The 23,003-nt window shown below is 42.8% G+C and overlaps 1 protein-coding gene across 2 annotated transcripts in view; it reads right to left on the bottom strand.

The window, feature by feature from the left end:
* The window catches only part of htt (huntingtin), a 125,416-nt gene that overhangs the window by 35,523 nt on the left and 66,890 nt on the right, over window positions 1-23,003 (bottom strand). For both annotated transcript variants that reach the window (XM_076211210.1, XM_076211211.1), the window contains 10 exons: window positions 15,625-15,841; window positions 13,945-14,035; window positions 12,586-12,765; window positions 9,393-9,646; window positions 7,675-7,818; window positions 7,174-7,327; window positions 6,671-6,854; window positions 5,946-6,133; window positions 5,453-5,652; window positions 4,923-5,063 (listed from right to left, as the gene is read on the bottom strand). In XM_076211210.1, the coding sequence (XP_076067325.1) occupies window positions 4,923-5,063; window positions 5,453-5,652; window positions 5,946-6,133; window positions 6,671-6,854; window positions 7,174-7,327; window positions 7,675-7,818; window positions 9,393-9,646; window positions 12,586-12,765; window positions 13,945-14,035; window positions 15,625-15,841 (1,753 nt within the window). The remainder of the gene's footprint in view (window positions 1-4,922; window positions 5,064-5,452; window positions 5,653-5,945; window positions 6,134-6,670; window positions 6,855-7,173; window positions 7,328-7,674; window positions 7,819-9,392; window positions 9,647-12,585; window positions 12,766-13,944; window positions 14,036-15,624; window positions 15,842-23,003) is intronic.

The raw sequence follows: 23,003 nt of genomic DNA, 5'->3' as shown, positions 1-23,003 counted from the left end.
GGGCATAGGACTAATGTGAACTAGTGCAAGGGTGGTACTGCGGACCTGACTCCCAGATGCCTCCCACTACAAGGACCCCTTTCACACTTACAACAAAGCTTTCTTTATGTATGTATTCTTACAGCACCTAGTGCCTTTGCCCACATCCCAGCTGCTCTTTGGATTCCTTGGGTACTTGACGTGCCCCCTCTGTATGCATAACCTACCAATTAATAAACCCACAAACCACACAACCTGTTTCACTGCCACCCTTGCAACATGCTTGCAAATACTCACCTCCTCATTTTTCACTCTATCCAGCCTAGTAACCCCTATAATACTTCTCAGGCACCTCATCTCAAACACATTCAAACTCCTCCTTTTTTCCTCTCCTTTGTCCCATATTTCTGCCTCATACAGTGATGTCTTTACTTTCTTTTTTTGGAATATCCCCTTTTGGGGCTACAGGTAGTAGGACTCCTAATCCCATCCCCCATCCCTTTTTTGTCGCGTTTTACGACTCAAGTGGAAATACTTTGTGGCAGTATTCTTTTGCCCCCACCACAGGGTAGTAGTTACAGAGGGATCAGCTTGTTGAGTGTAGTTGGGAAGGCTTATGGGAGGGTCTTGATTGAGAGGATTAGGAGAGGAACAGAGGGAGTAATTGGTGAGGAACAGTGTGGTTTTAGGACAGGTAGGGGATGTGTAGATCACATTTTTGTGGTAAAGCAGATATGTGAGAAAGCTATAGGAAAAGGTAAGGATGTTTTTTGGGCTTTTATGGATCTGGAAAAGGCTTACGACAGGGTAGACAGGAAGGCACTGTGGGATGTACTGCAGATATATGGGAAACACGCAAAGCTGTTAAGAGCAGTCAAGAGTTTTTATGAGAGTAGTAGAGCTCGCGTTAGGATTAGAAATTGAGAGAGTGAATGGTTTGAGGTAAAGGTGGGACTTCGTCAGGGATGTGTTATGTCGCCCTGGCTGTTCAATCTTTACATGGATGGGGTGGTGCGAGAAGTGAATGCAAGGGTAGTGGGTCAGGGGTTGGAGATGATTAAAGAAAATGGAGAAAAGTGGGAAGTGAGCAAGCTGTTGTTTGCTGACGACACTGCGCTTGTAGCAGGATCAGAGGAGAGATTGAGGAAGATAGTGACAGAGTTTGAGCAGGTGTGTGAAAGAAGGAAGCTGAAGATAAATGTGGGCAAAAGTAAGGTGATGAGATGTACAAGGGGAGAGAGTGACAGTAGGCTGGAAGTGAGCATTAAGGGTGAAAGACTGGAGGAAGTGGATAGTTTTAGATACTTGGGTGTGAATGTGACAGGAAAGGGAGGAGTGGGGGTGGAGGTAGAATGTAGATTGAGAGAAGCAAGTAAATGCCCTGGTGGATTAAAAAGTGTAATGAGAAATAGACATCTGGGAATGGATGCTAAGAGGAGGTTATATGAAGGAGTGATTGTGCCAACAGCAATGTACGGGGCAGAAACATGGAACATGAGAGAGGAAGAGAGAAGGAGTTTGAATGTGTTTGAGATGAGATGTCTGAGAAGTATGATAGGGGTTACTAGGCTAGATAGAGTAAGAAATGAGGAGATGAGGAGGAGAACAGGGGTGGAAAGGGAGCTGGGAGATAGGGTTGATGAAAGAGTATTAGGATGGTTTGGACACATGGAAAGAATGAGTGAGGAAAGGTTTGTAAAAGAAGTGCGGAAGGCGGAGGTGGAAGGAGTGAATATGAGGGGGCATCCTAGGATGAGATGGATGGATGGGGTGAAAGGGGCTTTACAAAAGAGAGGAATGTCTGTGGAGGAAGGACGGGAGGGGACAGAAGATAGGGGTGAATGGAGAGGGGTTGTGTATAGATGAGGCTGTGATGCATGAGGGGGAGTGGGTGGGGGATGGGGGTGAGGAAGTATGTATGAGAAAAAATTTTGACGCAGCCCGAAGGGATTTCTCCCCGTCTTCTCCTTTTCTGCATGAGGGGATGGAGAGGGGGCGTCACCGAATTTATGAAGCGGCCTTGCTGTGGATGTGCTGTGTCTTGCGACACTGTTTCTGACCCAGGGCAGTGGACAGGATGCAGGGATGACCCGTCATCCAGGAGGTGCCAAGATAGGAGGGAGGGAGGAGGGTGGAGGGGAGTGGAATATGTGGGAAATGAAATGGGTGGGAGTGATTTCTATGCCTTTTTCTTTTTTGGCTACCCCCCGTGTATGGGGGAAAAAGCCTTTGGTATATGTATGTATGTACAGTGATGTCAGCACAATCACTCCATCATAGAATCTCTTCTTAGCATCCATTCCCAAATCTCTATTTCTCATTACACTTTTTAATCCCTTTACTCACTTCTCTCAATCTACATTCTACCTCCACCTACACTTCTCCCTTTCCCGCCACAAAGTATCTTTAAAAAAGTGATAAGTGTCTGTCATAGAACTCATGAGAATAACAACCCTGGAGTATGTAAATTACTATGTCTTGATCATGACCAATTGTACTGGGGACAAATGGGACATGACCTACCCTCAAAGATAAATGAGCATAGAAATTCTATAAAATACAGCCATGAAAATTCAGCTGTATTCCTCCATGCGAGTCTGTTTGATCACTGAATGGACTGGAAGAATGCAGCCATAGTGTATCAATCACATTGTAGTTTCAAAAGAAAAATTGTTGAATCTTCATTTATCAAACAATTTCCAAATTTCAACATATCAAAAGGTCATTGGTCACCATATTCTATCACCAGCTTGGCAATAAACAAATCTATCTCCAAGGAACAAAATGTCCAACCCCATCAAGGGCATGCGACTTGAGGCTTCCCTAATCCCCTTTTGTTGTAATTTACCTCTGTACATATCTTCTTGTTTCCTACTCTATGTATGTATCTGCTGAAGAGGACCACAGTTAGTGGTCAAAATATACATTTTACTCCCTATCTCAGCTTATTTTTCTCCGAGAGTGGGTTGTTTTATTTTACTCATGTGTAAGTACATCTACGTTATTTAGTGTATGTACTGTACGTGATTCACCATGGTCTTCATCACATGTTGGACTTATGATTGACAGCTATTACCCTCCTGGATGAGAGCTCAGAGTTTGTATATGGTCCAATTGATGGGAAATTCAGTGACCTTACAAACACACACCCCAAAGTCCTTGCCCACCAAAGTTGGAGTGCCAGCCTGCAGTGCAATGATACTGAAATTTTCAGCCCTGGGTGGGACTCAAACACGGATCCTTGAATCAATGGCTGATAGCTGTGCTGCTCCACTGTCAAGCCATGTGTATATGTCTATCTATATACCAAGGGGTTTTCCCCCCTTATAAGGGAGATAGACAGGTCAAAAGGCACGCTCCCACTAACACCCACCACCCTTTCCTCCTTCTCATCTTAGCTCCTAGTGGATGAAGGGTCATCCCTGTCTCCTGCCCACTGCCCTGGATTAGAAGCAATCCAGCAAGACAGAGTGTATCTATGTCTATCTATTTATCTATATACCAAGGGCTTTTTCCCCCTTACAAGGAAGGTAACCAAATCACAAGGCAAGTATCTATTCCCACCCATTCCACTCCCATCCACCACACTTTCCTCCCTCTCATCTTAGTTCCTCATGGATGATGGGTCATCCCTGCATCCTACCCAGTGCCCTGCGTCAGAAGCAATTCAGCAAGACACAGCTCATCCACAGTCAAGGCCACTTCACTTAATCGGCAACCTCCCCTCTCTGTCCCTTCATGCAGAAAGAAGAGAAGACAGGGAGAAATCCCTTTGGGCTGTGTCAAAATATCATTCATACATAACCATTTCCTTACCCCCCCCCCCATCCCCTACCTCTCCCTTCTGTCATATAATGACACGACACCTACACCGAGCTCTACCACGTGGTCCAGAGTTCCCAAGGAGGGCTGCCACTTGACCAGGACGATTCGTTGTCACGGTGACCGCACAGCACAAAGCTGTACCACATGGGCCTACACAGAGGAGTGTCATGAAATGCCCGCCAAGGATGCACACAAAGCTAAAACCACGTGGGCCACAGGTGCCATGCTGTGCCATGCGGACTGACCAACTTGGAAGAAGAGGACGTGTGGCATGGGACAAGTCCTGACCGCAGGCCAGTGTCCCAGGGCCTATGGGAAATTTCGATGTCACATGAGTGACCACGCATGCGCAGTACAACCCTCCTCTTCGGTTCTCCTCCCCCTCCCAGCTCTACAGAGGGAGGGCACTGGAACTTGAGGACACTACGCCCCGAGCCACCCTTCAGGGCAGACAAAGGGGCACTCCAGCACCCAGCAGGACCAGAACTTGGCACTCGACCCGAGAGCAGATCACAGCAACGAAGCTGTGGAAGGATTCTTCAGCCGCCCAACAGAAAAGTGTATTGGGGCAATTTTTCTTAGCTAAGACCATCACACTGGTCCATGTGTTGGTGTTAACTGTCGTGTTAGGATAGCTGTGTTGTTGTTAATCAAATAAACCCATCTTCGTGGGGTTATGTGTTTTTCTCTCGCCTCTATATATATATATATGTACATACATATTTATATATATATATCCGAGTCAATCATTCAAATTCATGAACCTTATGACACCTTCCTTACACCACAGTACCATCTACACACAGCCATTCTCAACTCACTCAGGCTATCTCTTGCCTTCTCCCTTCCTTGCTCAATAAACAGTCCCCTCTTGCTCAAAGCCCCTTTCATACCATCCATCTATCTCATTCTCAGTTGTCCCCTCAAGTTCAATCCCTCTACTTCTGCCTTCCACACTTCTTTTACTAATTTTTCTTCACCCATTCTTCCCATATGTCCAAACCATCCCAATACTCTTTGTGTATATATGTATGACAAATTATATAATTTAATGAATGCATACATATCATTACCATCTAAGCAGGTACAGTGAATTTAATAACTTCAATAATACTCACTTCACAGGATGAGCTACACAGGCTGGAAGTGCTGCAAGTCCTCCAGCTTCTAACCACACGACAAGTTGTACAAGACGGTGACAGGCAGTCAACGGTGAGCTGTCAAGTCCAGCTAACCGCTCACTCAAAGATGCACATACACTGAAATTATTCCAAAGAATTTCTAGGTTAGTTTGGATTCTAGCTACAAATGAAAATATAGATTCTGCTAGAAGGTGAAGACCGTATGCTAAGAGGCACCAAATAGCTGCAGCTAAAGCCATAACCTTTGCCTTATGTGCTTGGACTGTTGAGGCAGGTAACAGTCACTGCTGGGAATCCGAGAAGTGTGTGTGTGATTAAAACCCACAACTAAGTAAATAAGAGACCAGCACATTCCTGATTACACGATCAGCGTACATTCTGCTGGGTCAAACATAATTCTATCCTTTTTGTACTCTAAGAGAGTACAGTTGAAGTCTAACCTATTCATAAATATAAAAAGAACACATTCTAGCAAACATGAATGCAATACAATGATCTATCCTCACCTTGGCAAAAACTTTGGCTTGAGTAGGTATGAGATTGTTGCATGAATAGAGGCAACCATAGAGCAGACATATGACACCCGATCCGGCAGTCCCATCAACCCTGCAAGTGAACTACTGCGCAGGACCAAGTCAACACACTGCAGGCTTTGACACAGCGTCTCAATGCTGCAGTTTCCCTGCCAGATCTTCCAATGTAGCAACTGCATAAAGGAGAAGGCAATGTACATCCTACAGCAAAACAACTATACATTACATGAAAACAAGTTAATTATTTTTTTATGTAATCTAACTAAGAGGGAGGAGTTAGGATAAAACAGAAACAAACAGTATTAGTATCCTTTCCAAATTAGTATTTTGAATTTACAGGAGCTAAAATATTAAAATTTAGTCACAGAGAACTATATTTTTTCTTAGGTTGGAACAAGGACCCAAGTGTACACACAACTGAACACCACACACACACAAAGATATACAAAATCAATACAAATCTTACCTCCATCACGAGGAGAGCAAATTTAAGAACATGTTCCATTGAATCCGGATGAACATCTGTTCTCCACGGCAGACGTGTGAAGGACATCAGGTACTCAAGCAGAGCAGGGGTTAACCTTAACACAGCATCACTCATATCAGCACTGCTGAACATCTTGCTAAGCTTTTCACTATACTTGTTCCCACCACCTAAATGGTAAGAGACATGCAGGGTTAGGGAGGTACATCAAGAGCAAAATAATAATGATTAATTCAGTTTAATGTCACAAACTCCCCCTAGCAGGAGGCTAGGATGGTACCCTTTACAGAGGACATTCTCTTTTCTTTGCTCAACAGACTTTCTCCTCATATTAAAATACACTTTCCCAAAAATGTATTGGCCTCCTGGGTTCAATGTATTTGGAAGCCTAGATATGTTCTTTCTACTATGTCTATATACCAACAGGCTTCTTCCTCCTTATAAAGGAGGTAGCCAGCCAAAGCATGCATGCCTTGGCTGGGTTTTACTTTTCTCACTGGTCTTGCACTGCCTTTATCTGCCCCATCTCCATTATTTTGACAATCGTTCCAACATTTTTTTTTTTCAAACCCTACTACCACTGAATTCTACACTGCAAAGTCCTCTGTAAGGGGCACTGTCTTAGCTCCCTGATAGGGGGAGTTTGCACCATTAAACCAAATTATCCCCCCCCCCCCCAATATATATACACCTGCTTCTCAATTCACCTGGAATGAAGACATGATGTGGTCTGGGGACTGTGGAACCAATGTGACCAATATGCTGAAGAAGAACCACTTTGCTGGCTGTGTACAAGGGCGCCTCACCCCCTGAGCTGCTCCCACTACTGCTAGACTCTTCACTATCTCCCGTTTCCACTGAACTGTTGCACTCTCCCCAATTGTTGTTAGCCTTTATTGTATAAAAGGAAAAATGATAATAACAAGAATAATAACACATTGCATACAAAACTATTAAAAACACTTCAACAGACCACTACTTTATCCCTGACATATCAGATATTACTTTTATTTTCATTTACTAAGGTCTTTCAGGTTTTTATACATTGATATTCACTTGAAAAACAAAAACTTATATCATACATACATACATATACCAAAGGCTTTTTCCCCCTTACATAAAAGTACATATTCTATGAAACTATTCACATAACTAGAGCATACAATTCAGTAACACCACCTTTCACTCAATAACTGCAATTCAACATCACCTGCAATGTTGTGCTGAGGCCATATCTCAGTGTATGAGCAAGAAGTGCAGTGTTGAAGGTCTTGGCTGACATGATGTTGATGATTTCGCTATACTCTAGGGGACCAAGCAGTCTTGAACATTCCTCCCCTCCACCTCCTTCTCCAATACTGCATCTACAAGTTTTGCAATTTTGCAAAACAGTGATCAAATTAAAAACACAGTAAAGGTAGCATCAAATGAGAATTGACTATACACAAAGATTATACACTATAAATTCCTCCCTTCCACCTCCTTCTCCAATACTGCAAAACAGTGATTAAATTAAAAATGCAATAACAGTAGCATCAAACAAAAATAGACTACACAAGAAGAAGGAAAATTCATAATTAAAACCATGTGGATTCCATCCATAGGTACTTAAACTACAAGTAATTACTACTCAATGAGAATGTTAAGCAACAACAATAAGAAAGGTTTAATTACTGCTAATGGGAGCATGATAAGATAAATCAATCCATACCTATTATTAACAAGCTGAAAATACCAGTTGAGATCAAGCTTGGCACTAGTTGGAGCAATGGGCTGCTCTCCTGGTGTGGCTGTGTGGTTCTTCTCGTGAACTTGGTTGAGAAGGCGTTGGAGCATACTGTACAGTTGTCCATACCTAGATCAAGAACATCTACATTATTTCTCATATGTTACACAAAAAACAATCAACAAATCAATCTGTGGTCTTAATTCTTTCTTGCAGTAAATGTCAAAGGGTAATGAAGTGTATTAGGAAATAAACATCTAGGAATAAATGCAAAAGAGAAAACAGCAAGGGAGTGATGTTGAATTTGAAAGAGACAAAAATAACAAACCTAAAGAAGTTGGAAATGAAATCTTTAAGGATTATGGTTAGCATAATAAAGATAGAGAGAAATGTGAAGACATGGCAGAAAATGGAAGTGGATAAAAAGCTGGCAGATGAGGTAACTTTGATTTGGCTACCTCCCATTTAAGGGGGAAGAAGACTTTAGTATATAGATAGATAAGGTAACGAGTGAGGAGATGCTTTGAGCTTATGGGAGGAATGAGTAAGGGTGGACTTAGAAAAAGAGTATGGAAAGCAGAAGTGAATGGAGTGAACTCAGGGAGAAGACCAAGAATGAGGCAGATGGAGGAGCACAGGAGGCCCTGGATGCAAGAGGAATGTCTATTGTTGAGAAAGGAAGAGAGTGCAAAAGACAGGAGTGAATGGGGTGTATTTGTAAATGGATGATGGAATGATGTGTCCCAAAGGGATGTTGTTGTTGTTGTTGTTGCTGCTGCTGCTGCTGCTGCTGCTGTTGTTGTTGTTGTTGCTGCTGTTGTTGTTCTCTAACTGTCTGGCTCAGCAGTCCCGTCTCCCTGATGAATGCATTGGCAGGAATGGGGTTTTCCCATAAATCCCTTATATAGTATATACTGTGTTGTTGGTGTGCATAATATGTTGTATAGTATGGGATGAAGTGTTACATCCTGGACAGTAATCTGTGATGATGTTATCCAGCTTCTTCTGGTAACTTAGAACCAAAGGTATGTTCTTGTTTGCTCTGTAATTTTTTTGAGAGGATGAGGAGAAAGGGAAGTCACCATAAAATGAAGTCTGATGATAAACTAGCTCCAGTTGTTGGGCCCTGCTGTGGAAACAAGTGTTTTTTTTGCTGCACTGCCTTTGACCCAAGCAGTGTAGCAGGGGGAACAGGATGACCCTCCATCTATGAGGTGCTTAGATGGGAGGGACAATGAATGGGTTTGAGTTTGAGATAGGTGTAGAATGGGTGCATGCTATGCCTTGGCTACCTCCTTTATAATGAGGAAAAGGAGTTCTATTATATATATGTCTATCTATATACCAAGGGCCTCTTCTCACTTGTAAGGAAGGTAGCCAGCCAAGGCAAGCACCCACTTCCATCCATTTGTTTCTCTCTCATCTTGTGCATGTATATAATATTTCACTGAAACATATTCTTTTCTTCTGTGCTATGGGTTGTGGGTGCACACTAAATGATGGATCTTCAACGCTCCAGTGAACTAAAAGACTGTTGTCATTCTACATCAAAAGATATAATGAAGCACTTCAACTTACATCAAAATAACTTGAATTCTTTAACATATACATTATATTCACAATTGACAATTTAAATAATAACTGGATGAACAAATGAATCATGGATCATGAACTCTCAAAGTTATCAAGTCCTTACAACTTACTTTTTGTCAAGAGCTTTCATTTTCATGTTACTAAGGATTTTGGTGAGATCATCAGAAGGCATTTGAGTCATGACCTGTGGTGGGGGCATGGCCAGGAGGAGGTGCATGCGGTGGGTGGCCAGCGAACAAGCTGCTCTTGCTACCACTAGATGAGGTGAGCCCAGTAGACGTTCAACCAGTAGTGTCACAAGAGCTCCTGATTGTGACACATGTACTCCTGCCACAAGTGACACAATGTGGCCTCCATATTCAGCCTGATGGGTGACAATATGGTGTATGAAATGATGTTATGAATTAACCATGGCACACGCTTACTTATAACTCTGAACTGATTTTTTTGTCACTTGCATTACTGCAATGAAGGCAAATTCCAAACTTTGGAATAGTTTAATTTTATTTGGTAAGCTTTCTTCAGAAAAATCACAATTTTGAAAAATAAAATTAATTAAGTAATTTACAGATTCATTTTATGCAACATGGTGATGAAAGTTATCAACTCAAATTAACAAACACAAATGAAGTTGCTTTCATTTTCAGATTCAGTCACATACATACATGCATACTGAAATGGGACAATGGAAAAAGAAGAAGGCACAAAAAAAACTAAAAAGAGATAATTACAGAAGAGATCTGAAAAAAATAGCTTCCCACACAGTGATAGATACTTAGAACAAATTGGACAAAGAAACATTGTGTGCAAACACTATTCAAGATTTTAAGAAAAAACTTGATGCTGAGAGATACAAAGACAGGTCACCACGAGCATAGCTCCCTTCCCGTATAATACAACTAGGCAAATACATACATATACCAAAGGCTTTTTCCCCCTTACAAGGGAGGTAGCCAAAAAACAAAGGCATAAAAACCACTCCCACTCATTCCATCTCTACATACTCCACTCCTATCCACCCCCCCTCCCTCCCTCTTATCTTGGCTCCTCCTGAATGACAGGTCATCCCTACATCTTGTCCACTGCCCTGGATCAGATTCAGTTACAAGCATAAAAGGAAGGGCCATGTCAGTCAGTCAGTCTGCTGCCCCAGGTCTCTCTTTCAGGAGACTCACAGCTCCCAGGTATTCGGCAATGGCCACTGGGTGGGCCCATAAGTCACTCAGGGAAGAAATATTGTGTTGTTGTCAAGGGAAAGGGGGACAAGTGCAAGTGTAGTAGTTTCAGAGGGATCAGCTTGTTGAGTGTAGTTTGGAAGGCTTATGGGAGGGTCTTGATTGAGAGGATTAGGAGAGGAACAGAGGGAGTAATTGGTGAGGAACAGTGTGGGTTTAGGACAGGTAGGGGTTGTGCAGATCAGATTCTTGTGGTAAGACAGATGTGAGAAAGCTATAGGAAAAGGTAAGGATGTTTTATGGGCTTTTATGGATCTGGAAAAGGCTTACAACAGGGTAGACAGGAAGGCACTGTGGGAGATACTGCAGATATATGGGATAGGAGGAAAGCTGTTAACCCCTTCGATACGATGACGCCTACGTAGGCGTCATGAGGAGCAAGTGGGTACGCGAGGATGCCAATGTCAGTGTCTTGATTATATATATTGTAGTTGTACCTGTGTGACCCCCATACTCTGTAAACTGGCTTCATCATATTTTCTATGGTTATCAAAATTCACGGGTGAAAGAGAACGAGCAATACAGCGGTAACTTTATTTTTTATAATGCGAGTATTATGACGCAACATCGCACGTCTGGCAGCTAATGCTGCCCGCGAGATTTTGGCCCGGAGTGAAGGGGTTAAGAGCAGTCAAGAGTTTTTACGAGAGTAGTAGAGCTTGTGTTAGGATTAGAAATGGAGAGAGTGAATGGTTTGAGGTAAAGGTGGGACTTTGTCAGTGATGTGTTATGTTGCCCTGGCTGTTCAATCTTTACATGGATGGGGTGGTGCGAGAGGTGAATGCAAGGGTAGTGGGTCAGGGGTTGGAGATGATTAAAGAAAATGGAGAAAAGTGGGAGGTGAGCAAGTTGTTGTTTGTTGATGACACTGCGCTTGTAGCAGGATCAGAGGAGGGATTGAGGAAGTTAGTGGCAGAGTTTGAGAAGGTGTGTGAAAGAAGGAAGCTGAAGATAAATGTGGGCAAAAGTAAGGTGATGAGATGTACAAGGGGAGAGAGTGACAGTAGGCTGGAAGTGAGCATTAAGGGTGAAAGACTGGAGGAAGTGGATAGTTTTAGATACTTGGGTGCAAATGTGGCAGGAAAGGGAGGAGTGGGGGTGGAGGTAGAATGTAGATTGAGAGAAGCAAGTAAATGCCTTGGTGGATTAAAAAGTGTAATGAGAAACAGACATCTGGGAATGGATGCTAAGAGGAGGTTATATGAAGGAGTGATTGTGCCAACAGCAGTGTACGGGGCAGAAACATGGAACATGAGAGAGGAAGAGAGGAGTTTGAATGTGTTTGAGATGAAATGTCTGAGAAGTATGATAAGGGTTACTAGGCTAGATAGAGTGAGAAATGAGGATGTGAGGAAAAGAACAGGGGTGGAAAGGGAATTGGGAGATAGGGTTGATGAAAGAGTATTAGGATGGTTTGGACACATGGAAAGAATGAGTGAAGAAAGATTAGTAAAAGAAGTGTGGAAGGCGGAGGTGGAAGGAGTGAATATGAGGGGGCGTCCAAGGATGAGATGGATGGATGAGGTGAAAGGGGCATTACAAAAGAGAGGAATGTCTGTGGAGGAAGGACGGGAGAGGACAGAAGATAGGGGTGAATGGAGAGGGGTTGTGTATAGATGATGCTGTGATGCATGAGGGGGAGTGGGTGGGGGATAGGGGGCGAGGAAGTATGTATGAGTAAAAATTGACACAGCCTGGAGGGATTTCTCCCCGTCTTCTCCTTTTCTGCATGGGGGGACAGAGAGGGGGGGTTGCCGAATTTATGAAGCGGCCTTGCTGTGGATGTGCTGTGTCTTGCGACACTGCTTCTGACCCAGGGCAGTGGACAGGATGCAGGGATGACCCGTCATCCAGGAGATGCCAAGATAAGAGGGAGGGAGGAGGGTGGAGGGGAGTGGAATATATAGGAAATGGAATGGGTGGGAGTGGTTTCTATGCCTTTTTCTTTTTGGCTACTCACCGTGTGGGGGAAAAAGCCTTTGGTATATGTATGTATGTACATATGTCTTGGGACTGCTGTAAGGCCAAGTGAAAAGTATAAAAGCAAGACACAACCGTATACTCCTACCTTATGTATAAGATTACAACGAGCATGAATAGCCTGGATGAGAAGAGCTGAAGCAGCAGATGATGCATGAATGGTTCTCAGGAGTGAGGCTACTGGAGGCTCCTTGTGTAACATAACAACATCGCTGATGTGCTGTACCACTAACCACGTCAACCACTCTCCCTCCTGCATGTGACGCATCTGCCAATAAAATCATGGGTTTTGTTAGAGAATACAAAACAAAGAAATACATATCTAACTTAAGAAGTCAGTGTAGTAATTTTGTGTTGCTGTCTGGAAGGCGTGAGTATAGTACATGTATTTTCAGTATGGTGGTTGCATCTGGAGCAACTGGTATAACTGATATATGTTACCAAGTACTGTTTTGTGTGTGGGGGTTGGTGACTTGGATGTAGGCATACCAATGCAAGTCTTTTTTGTTTTGGAAATGTACATACAAAAGCTACAGTTCCTTTTATATGGGGGTTAGGTGGTGGTGAGCCTATGCCAGGAGGCAGTGAGTGGCTGCAGCCAAAGCTGTCACATTTGATCTATGCACTTGGACTGTTGGGGCATGTAACAGTCACTACTGGGAATTGGGAGAGGAGACTGGGATTTTAATCCATAACTAAATGAATGTGAGACCAGCATGCCTCCAATTATGCCACCAGCACGCATAAGGGAGGTCAAATCAAAACACACAACCACACCAAATAACCCACTCATTCTAACTTTCTGCTTTTGTTTCAACTCCTTTCTATACAATCAGTTTCTTTCTTCTCCTATCCAATCTCTCTTGTTAGTATATCAAACAGAACCATCTCTTTTCAATTTCACATTGAAGAGAAACTAATACAATTTGGATGAGGCATTTCATGAACTAAAACTTGAAACCTTAAATATATGTATACTGAAGACTTATGACCCCATTGTAAGAGAATGGAGTCACAAGAATGCCTTGAATCTTTGTGGAAAAAAAATATAAGGAGGCGATCATTAATTCCCTAACTCTCAATAATTTAATCTTTTTCACATTATACAAGGGAACATGGTGGTAAATTTTTTTATTTCCTTGCTGCAAGCGAGTGCTAAAAAAGAAAGAAACAAACAAACAAACATAAAATCCTGCCACCCCATACCATCAAAGCACACTCAATTCAAATCTGCAACAGGCACATCATCAATATTGTAGGAAATAATGATGAAGTAAGTGAACCACATTACATGCAATCAGTTACCTATGTGCCCAGATAGTTAACAAATCACAACATGCATACATCTCACATCACGCACAAAAATCCCCAAAAAAGAAAGCTCCATATCTTTCCCTTGCCATAAGATATCCATTGAAGACACTAACCATTACAAAAGCACACTAACCACAAAGTTGGCAAATAGGAGAATCCCACATCTCCTTAAGAGCTCTAAAGTCAGGCAGCTGGAAGGGCCACTGTTCTCATTGGCAGGAGGACTGTAAATAAAAGAGGCAAGACAGTTCATAAATTATCACACTGTCATTGGAGTTTATGAGAGAGGGAAAGTGGGAGGTAAGCTAGCTGTTGTTTGTGAATGACAATGCCCATGTTGCTGAGTTGGACAACAGACTGAAGAAGTTTGTGACCGAATAAGAAGAGAAAGCTACCAAAAAATATGAGCAAAAATAAGGTGATGAGATGTATGAGGATAGTGATTTGTAGTCTCATTTGTGTAGTTCTTGCTTCTTTTGGGAGAGATTTTTCTGTAGAGCTAATATCTAAATGGGTTTGATGAAGTAGGGTGTTTGGTAGTCTATTTTGGAGAGCTTGTCTTGTGTTCTGAGGGTGTATGTGTTTTGTATAGATGCATTGTGTGCTGCAGGTGATAGGTTGTTGTTTTAGCAGTATGATGCCAATGTAATTTATTTTGTTGCATTCAGTTGGTTAAGCTTGTGTTACACAATGAGAAGGGTGGGTATGAAGGCTCTTACATAGAACTGTATGCTTATTACATTTACATAATAGGTTAGGGCATCGTTACTTGTGATGTAAGTTGAGGTGATGGCGGTTCAAACCCTGCCACCAGCAAGTTGAACCAAGGGCATGGTTTATTAAATTCCAAGCTACAAAGTTCTCTGTAAGGGGCATCATCCAAGCCTCCTGATAGAGGGGAGTTTGTGACACTACAACAAATCAAATCAATATAGGGGAAGATTTTGTTTTCAGTGTGGTAGTTTTGGTATATTCTCAAACTTTTGCAGTTTGTATGGTGTATCTCTCTTTCTGGTGGGAGTGGAAGTATGCCTTTTGACTTTGGCTACCTCCCTTGTAAGAGGAAAGAAGCTCTTAGTATATCATGTATGAATGGTGTCTGTTTTCTTAACTGTTAGGAACCATCCAGTGGAGGCATAGTTGAGTGTGGTTCTCAAGAATTATTCATCTATCCGAGCAGTGGGCAGGAGACAGGGATGACCCTTCATCCATGAGGAGCCAAGATATGAGGGATAAAAGGATGGTGGATGGGAGTGGAATGGGTGGGAGTGGATGTATGCTTTGACTTGGCTACCTCCCATATAGGGGGGGAAGAAGCCCTTGGTATTTAGATGGATAGAATATAGATAAACTGGGTGCTATGCATTCATGTCACTGGGTGCTATGCATTCATAGTCTGCTAGTGTTGGGAGGCTGGACTTGAGGTGTATAGCCCAGGGAATGTGGTGGGTGGTGTGTAGATGTTTGTGATGTAAATAATTTTCTTTATCTGTGTCATCTGCTAGAAAAAAAAACAAGACTGATGGAACTGAAGGAAGGTTGATGGGAAGTCTGAGTGATAAAGAGAGTGTGTCTGGGCCTGTTCCAGAGACCAGGTAGTCCCTCATGACCACACCTCCAGGTAGTGGGGATAACATATGGAATTTAATTAAAGATTAAAATACATTTGTAACCCTGCAAGGATATATAATCAAGTGTTGACAAAAATGAGAGAAATGTTAGAAGTAGGAGTTGATACCAAGCATATTTTTGAAAGGGTGATGAGGGCCTGAATAAAATATTCACAACTAAATATATACACGCAAACACAAACCTTAAGGTTGTAACAGATTTACGCTGTGAAGTTCTAAGCACCTGGGTCCAAAGGCTTTGTGACGTTTGGTCTAGTGAGGTCATTAGTTGACACCAAAGGAGGGTAAGTGTTGGAAACCTTCCCGCAACAAAGAGCAGGGCTTCGTTGATTTCTTCGACAAGATCAGGCTCGTTCATGCAGATATCCTTGATGGCACCTGTTACTTCTTTCCATTGACCTTTTTCAAAAAGAAAGCCAGTGTCGCTTGGTATTGCAGGAAATGACAAAGGATTGCATATATCAAACATCTACTTACCTTCTTGCCACAAATTTACCAACTTACATTTCTTGACACATATTTACCAACTACACATACATATACCAAGGCTTTTTTCCCCCTTACAAGGGAGGTAGCCAAAAATGAAAAGACATAAAATCATTCCCACCCATTCCATCCCTGAATACACTCCACACCCCTCCACCCTCCCTCTCATCTTAGCACCTCCTGGATGATGGGCCATCCCCGCACCTTGTCCACTGCCCAAGACACAGCACATCCACAGCAAGGCCGCTTCATAAAATCGGCGACCCCCCCTCTCCGTCCCCTATGCATAAAAGGCGAAGACGGGGAGAAATCCCTTCAGACTGCGTCAAAATTTGCTCACACATACTGCCTCACCCCCCATCCCCCTGCCCATACCACCTCATGCATCACAACATCATCCATATACAACCATTCTCCATTCACCCCTGTCTTCTGTCCTCTCCCGTCCTTCCTCAACAGACATTCCCCTCTTCCCCAAAGCCCCCTTCACCCCATCCATCCACCTCATCCTAGGACGTCCCTTCATGTTCACTCCCTCCACATCTGCCTTCCATACCTCTTTTACTAGTCTTTCTTCACTCATTCTTTCCATGTGTCCAAACCATCCTAATATTCTTTCATCAACCCTATCTCCCAACTCCCTTTCCACACCTGTTCTCCTCCTCACCTCCTCATTCCTCACTCTATCCAGCCTAGTAACTCCCATCATACTTCTCAGACACCTCATCTCAAACGCATTCAAACTCCTTCTCTCTTCCTCTCTTATGTTCCATGTTTCTGCCCCAAACAGTGCTGTTGGCACAATCACTCCTTCATACAGTCTCCTCTTAGCATCCATTCCCAAATGTCTATTCCTCATTACACTTTTTAATCCACCAAGGCATTTACTCGCTTCTCTCAATCTACATTCTACCTCCACTTCCACTCCACCTTTTCCTGCCCCATTTGCACCCAAGTATCTAAAACTATCCACTTCCTCCAGTCGCTCTCCCTTAATGCTCACTTCCAGACTACTGCCACTTTCACCCCTTGTATATCTCATCACCTTACTTTTACCCACATTTATCTTCAGCTTTCTTCTATCACACACTCTCCCAAACTCTGTCACCAACTTCCTCAATCCCTCCTCCGATCCTGCCACAAGCGCAGTGTCGTCCACAAACAACAGCTGGCTCACCTCCCACTTTTCTCCATTTTCTTTAACCATCTCCAATCCCTGACCCACTATCCTTGCATTTACCTCTCGCACTACCCCATCCATGTATAAGTTGAACAGTCAGGGCGACATAACTCATCCTTGACGAAGTCCCACCTTTACCTCGAACCACTCACTCTCTTCATTTCTAATCCAGACACAAGCTCTACTACTCTCATAAAAACTCTTGACAGCTCCTAGAAGCTTTCCTCCTATCCCATATATCCATAAAACCTCCCAAATTGCCTTTCTGTCTACCCTGTCGTAAGCCTTTTCCAGGTTCATAAAGGCCCAAAAAACATCCTTCCCCTTTCCTATAGCTTTCTCACATATCTGTCTTACCACAAAAATCTGATCTACACAACTTCTACCCGTCCTAAATCCACACTGTTCCTCACCAATTACTCCCTCTGTTCCTCTCCTAATACTCTTAATCAAGATCCTCTTATAAGCCTTCCCAACTACACTTAACAAGCTAATCCCTCTGAAACTACTACATTCACATTTGTCCCCTTTTCCCTTGTAAAGTGGAACTATACAGGCACTCCTCCAGTCCTCCAGCAAACATTAAATAACCTCACCAACCAGTCCACCATCACTGTACCTCCTTTTTTTTAGACATTCTGCATGGCATCCATCCAGACCAGGTGCCTTACCTGCTTTCATCATCTTAACAACTGCCTTCACTTCATCCTTCCTTATTTCTCCTCCATTTTCCTCACTCATCACGGTCATTTTCTTAGCATTTCCCACTGCAGCTATCTTTCCCTCCCTATCCTCCTTCACATTTAGCAACTCCCTAAAATATTCTGCCCATCTTCCCCTTACTGCCTTCTCTTCCATTATCATCTCTCCATCTGCACCTTTTACCTTTTCTTCTCTACTTGATTTGCCTTCTCTTCCTCTCTTAATTTCTTTCCAAAACATCTTTTTATTACTTTCAAAATTTTCTGTCATACTCTTACCCCATCTCACATCTGCTCTCCTCTTTGCCTCCTTTACCTTTTGCTTTACTTCTCTTTTCTTTTCTTTGTACCTCTCATATGACTCCCTCGTCCTATCTTGTAACCAATCTGTGAAAGCTCGCTTCTTCTCTTCTACAACCTTCTTTGTTTCCTCATCCCACCATTCACTACCCTTCCTTCTATTTCCTCCTGTCCTTCTTGTTCCACACACCATCTTTGCACACTTTGTGACTCCCTCCTTGAACTATCCCCATTCCTCCTCCACACCTTCATTCTCTCCCACTCCTCCTTCAGCTTCTTCTTGTACTCCTTCTCCTTTTCATTTAAAGAGTTCACTCTAAGCACCTCCCTACCTTTTGTCCCTTTCCTCTTCCTCCATCTATCCTCCACTCTCAACTTACCTTCTACCAAAAAATGATCTCATATTCCCACACCCTCTCCCCTTAGCACATGTACATCCTTAACTCTTCCTATCATAATCCCATTTACCACTACATAGTCCATTAATGCTCTATCTACCACCCTTCCCTCCACTACCCTCTCCCATGTGTACTTATGCTTGACTTTCTTCTGAAACACTGTATTTGCTATTATCAACTCTCTAGACACATTTCCACCATCAACTCTCCACTACGATTCTTTCCTGGAACTCCACATTTCCCAACCACTCCATCAATTGGATCATTTCCTACCCTAGCATTAAGGTCTCCCAGTACTATTACATTGATATTTCTTCCTAATTCCTCTATGCACTCATTTAAATCTATCCAAAAAGCCTCCCTTTCTTCTACACTCTTCTCACTGCCAGGCCCATATGCACTTACAAAAACCCACATCTCCTTTCCCAGTTTCACCTTCATCCACATTATCCTTGAGGAAACCTCCTTCCACTCCACTACATGTTTACCTATCTCTTCACTTACTAGTATAGCCACCCCTTCCCTCCCTCGCCCTCTCTTCACTCCTGATAACCTCCCACTTACACTCGCAAACTTATATTTGCCCTTCCCTTTCAGCTTAGTTTCACTCAAAGCCAACACATCCATCTTTCTTCTCACAAACATACTACCTATCTCTTCCCTTTTACTCTCATCTGTACCACATCCATGCACATTAAAAGACCCAAACCTTAGGGTGCTGGTCGGAAAACTCCCAGACCCTCTTTTGCCTTTGCTTTTTCTTTTAGGAATGTCCCCTGTGGGGCTACAAGGAGAAGGATGCCTAGTCCCAATCCCCGTCCCTTTCTTCTCGCCTCTTATGATCCAAGTGAAATTACTTGGTGGCAGTATTCTTTTCCCCCACCACAGGGAAGGTAGGCAAAAAAGGAAATGAATATTCAGAGAAATTGTACAGGACAGTAACAAGGGGTTGGGGGACAGCATAACGGAGGGACAGTCATAGTATAAAAGTGTCATCATTTCTCAATGAACAGAGTTTTCCTCTATCACAGCCAAAATGATGTGTGGCTCTGGTCCGTAGGGGCGCCCCCATATAGAACCTAAAGTATCAACTGCATGTCACTTTGCCACAATATCATGCAGCCAATACCCCTAAAAAGTCAATGTAAAAAATTATACCTTAGTTTACACATACACATATACATAAACATATACCAACAGCTTTTTCCCCCTTACAAGGGAGGTAGCCAAAAATAAAGGCATAAAATCCACTCCCACCCATTCCATCCCCCACATACTCCACTCCCATTCACCACCCCTCCCTCCCTTTTATCTAGGCTCCTCCTGGATGATGGGTCATCCCTGCATCTTGCCCACTGTCCTGGGTCAGAAGCATGTGTAGAAGGACACAGCACATCCACAGCAAGACCACTTCATTTAATTGGTGACCCCCTCCCTCTCTGTCCCCTCATGCAGAAAAAGAGATGGAGAGAAATCCCTTCGGGCTGTCAAAATATCAATCACACATACTCCCTCATCCCCCATCTACTCCCTTCCATGCATCACAGCACATCCATATACAACCATTCTCCACTCACCCCTGTCTTGTCTTCTCTCTTCCTTCCTCAACAGACATTTCTCTCTTTCCCAATGCCCTTTTTACCCCCATCTATCCATCTCATCCTTGGTTGCCCCCTCATGTTCACTCCTTCCACCTCTGCTTTCTACACCTCTTTTACTAATCTTTCTTCACTCATTCTTTCCATGGGTCCAAACCATGTGTCAACCATATCTCCCAACTCCCTTTCTACTCCTGCTCTCCTCACCTCGTTTCTCACTCTATCTAGCCTAGTAACCCCTACCATACATTTAAACTCTTCCTCTCTTATGTTCCACATCTCTGCCCCATACAGTGCTGTTGGCACAATCACGCCTTCATCCAATCTCCTCTTAGCATCCATTCCCAAATGTCTATTTCTCATTACAGTTTTTAATCTCCCAAGGCATTTACTTGCTTCTCTCAATTTACATTCCACCTCCAACTCCACTCCTCCCTTTCCTGCCACATTTGCACCCAAGTATCTTAAGCTAACCACTGCCTCCAGTCTCTCTCCCTTAATACTCACTTCCAATTTGCTGCCATATTCTCCCCTTGTACATCTTATCACCTTACTTTTACCCACACTTATCTTCAACTTCCATCTTTAGCACACATTCCCAAACTCTGTCACTAACTTCCATAATCCCTCCTCTGACCCTGGTACAAGTGCAGTGTTGTCAGCAAACAACTGGCTTATCTCCCATTTTTCTCCATTTTCTTTAACCATCTCCAATCCCCAGCTCATTAGCCTTGCATTTACTTCTCACACCACCCCATCCATGTATAAATTGAACAGCCAAGGCAATATAACACATCCCTGGTGAAGTCCTACCTTTACCTCAAACTACTCACTCTCTCCATTTCTAACACAAGCTCTACTATTCACATAAAAATTCTTGACTGCTCCTAACAGCTTTCTTCCTCCTCTCAATCTACATTCAATCTCCACTCCTCCTTTTCCCATCATATTCGCACCCAAGTACCTAAAGCTGTCCACTTCCTACAGACTCTTGTATAATACTCACTTCCTTATTTTTACCCACATTTATCTTCAACTTCCTTCTTTCACACACCTTCCCAGACTCCATTACTAACTTCCTCCCTCCTCTGATCCTGGTACAAGTGTAGTGTTGTCAGCAAACAACTATTGGCTTATCTCCCATTTTTCTCCATTTTGTTTAACAATCTCCAATCCCCAGCCCATTAGCCTTGCATTTACCTCTCACACCACCCCATCCATGTATAAATTGAACAACCAAGGCGACATAACACATCCCACCTTTGCCTCAAACCACTCTCTCCATTTCTTATTCTAACACAAGCTCTACTACTCCTGTAAAAGCTCTTGACTGCTCTTAATAACTTTCCTCCTATCCCATATATGTGCAATACCTCCCACAATGCCTTCCTGTCTACCTTGTCATAAGCCTTTTCTAAATATATAAAGGCCAAAATAAAAAACATCCTTACCTTTTCCTAAACCTTTCTCACATAACTGCCTTACCACAAAAATCTGATCCATGCAACCCCTACTTGTCCTAAACCCACACTGTTCCTCAACAATTACTCCCTCTGTTCTTCTCCTAATCCTCTCAATCAAAAACTTCCCAACTACATTTAACAAACTGATCCCTCTAAAACTACTACACTCACACTTGTCCCCTTTTCCCTTGTAAAGCAGAACTATACAGACACTCTTCCAGTCCTCCATTACTCTACCTTCTTTTGGCCAAACATTAAACAACCTCATCAGGCACTCAACCATCCCTGTACCTCCCTTTTTTAGACACTCTTCATGACACCCATCTAACCTAGGTGTCTTACCCGCTCTCATTTTAATAACTGGTTTCACCTCATCTTTCCTTGTTTCTCCTCCATTTTCCTCATTCATCACGGTCATTTTCTTAACACTTCCCACTGCAATTACCTTTCCCATCCTATCCTCCTTCACATTTAGCAACCCCCTAAAATACTCTACCCATCTTCCTCTTACTGCTGTCTCTTCCATTATCATCTATCTGCACCTTTTACCTTTTCTTCTCTATCTGATTCACTTTCTCTTCCTCTCTTAATTCTTTTCCAAAACATCTTTTCATTACTTTCAAAATTTTCTGTCATACTCTTATCCCATTTGACATCTGTTCTCCTCCTTGCCTCCTTTATTTTATGCTTTACTTCTCTTTGCACCTTTCATATGATTCCCTACCATTTTGTAACCAATCTATGAATGCTTGTTTCTTCTCTTTTACAACCTTCTTTGCTAAATCATTCCACCACTCACTACCCTTTCATTTCCTCCTGTCCTCCTTGTTCTACACACCATCTTTGACACCTTGTGACTCCCTCCTTGAAATGTCCCTATTCCTCCTCTACTCCTAGCTCTACTCTATCCTGTACTCCCTCCCACTCTTCTCTCAGCTTCTTCTTGTACTCCTCCTTTTCTTTCTCATTTAAGCAGTTTACTCTAAGTACCTCCTTACCTTCTGTCCTTTTCCTCTTTCTCTATCTATATTCCACTCTCAAATTACCTTCCACCAAAAATTGATCTGATATTCCCCAACTCTCCCCTTGGAACATGTACATCCAGAACTCTTCTTACTCTTTTCCTGGTTATCACTATATAGTCCATTAAAGCCCTATCTACCACCCTTCCATCCACCACCCTCTCCCATGTGTACTTATGCTTGACTTTCTTCCAAAACAATGTATTTGCTATCATTGACTCTCTTTCTAGGCACATCACCATCATCTCTCCACTACGATTTTTTCTGGAACTCCACACTTCCCAACCACTCCATCTATTGGTTCATTTCTTACCCTAGCATTGAGATCTCCCAATACCACTACATTGATATTTCTCCCTAAACCCTCTATGCACTCATTTAACTCTATCCAAAAAGCCTCCCTTTCCTCTATG

This window comes from Oratosquilla oratoria, chromosome 28 (genome assembly GCF_046742065.1).
Source record: "Oratosquilla oratoria isolate Oo_2021 chromosome 28, ASM4674206v1, whole genome shotgun sequence".
Lineage (NCBI taxonomy): Eukaryota > Metazoa > Arthropoda > Malacostraca > Stomatopoda > Squillidae > Oratosquilla > Oratosquilla oratoria.
Note: the sequence above shows the minus strand (reverse complement) of the source record. Positions and strands in the feature narration are given on the sequence as shown.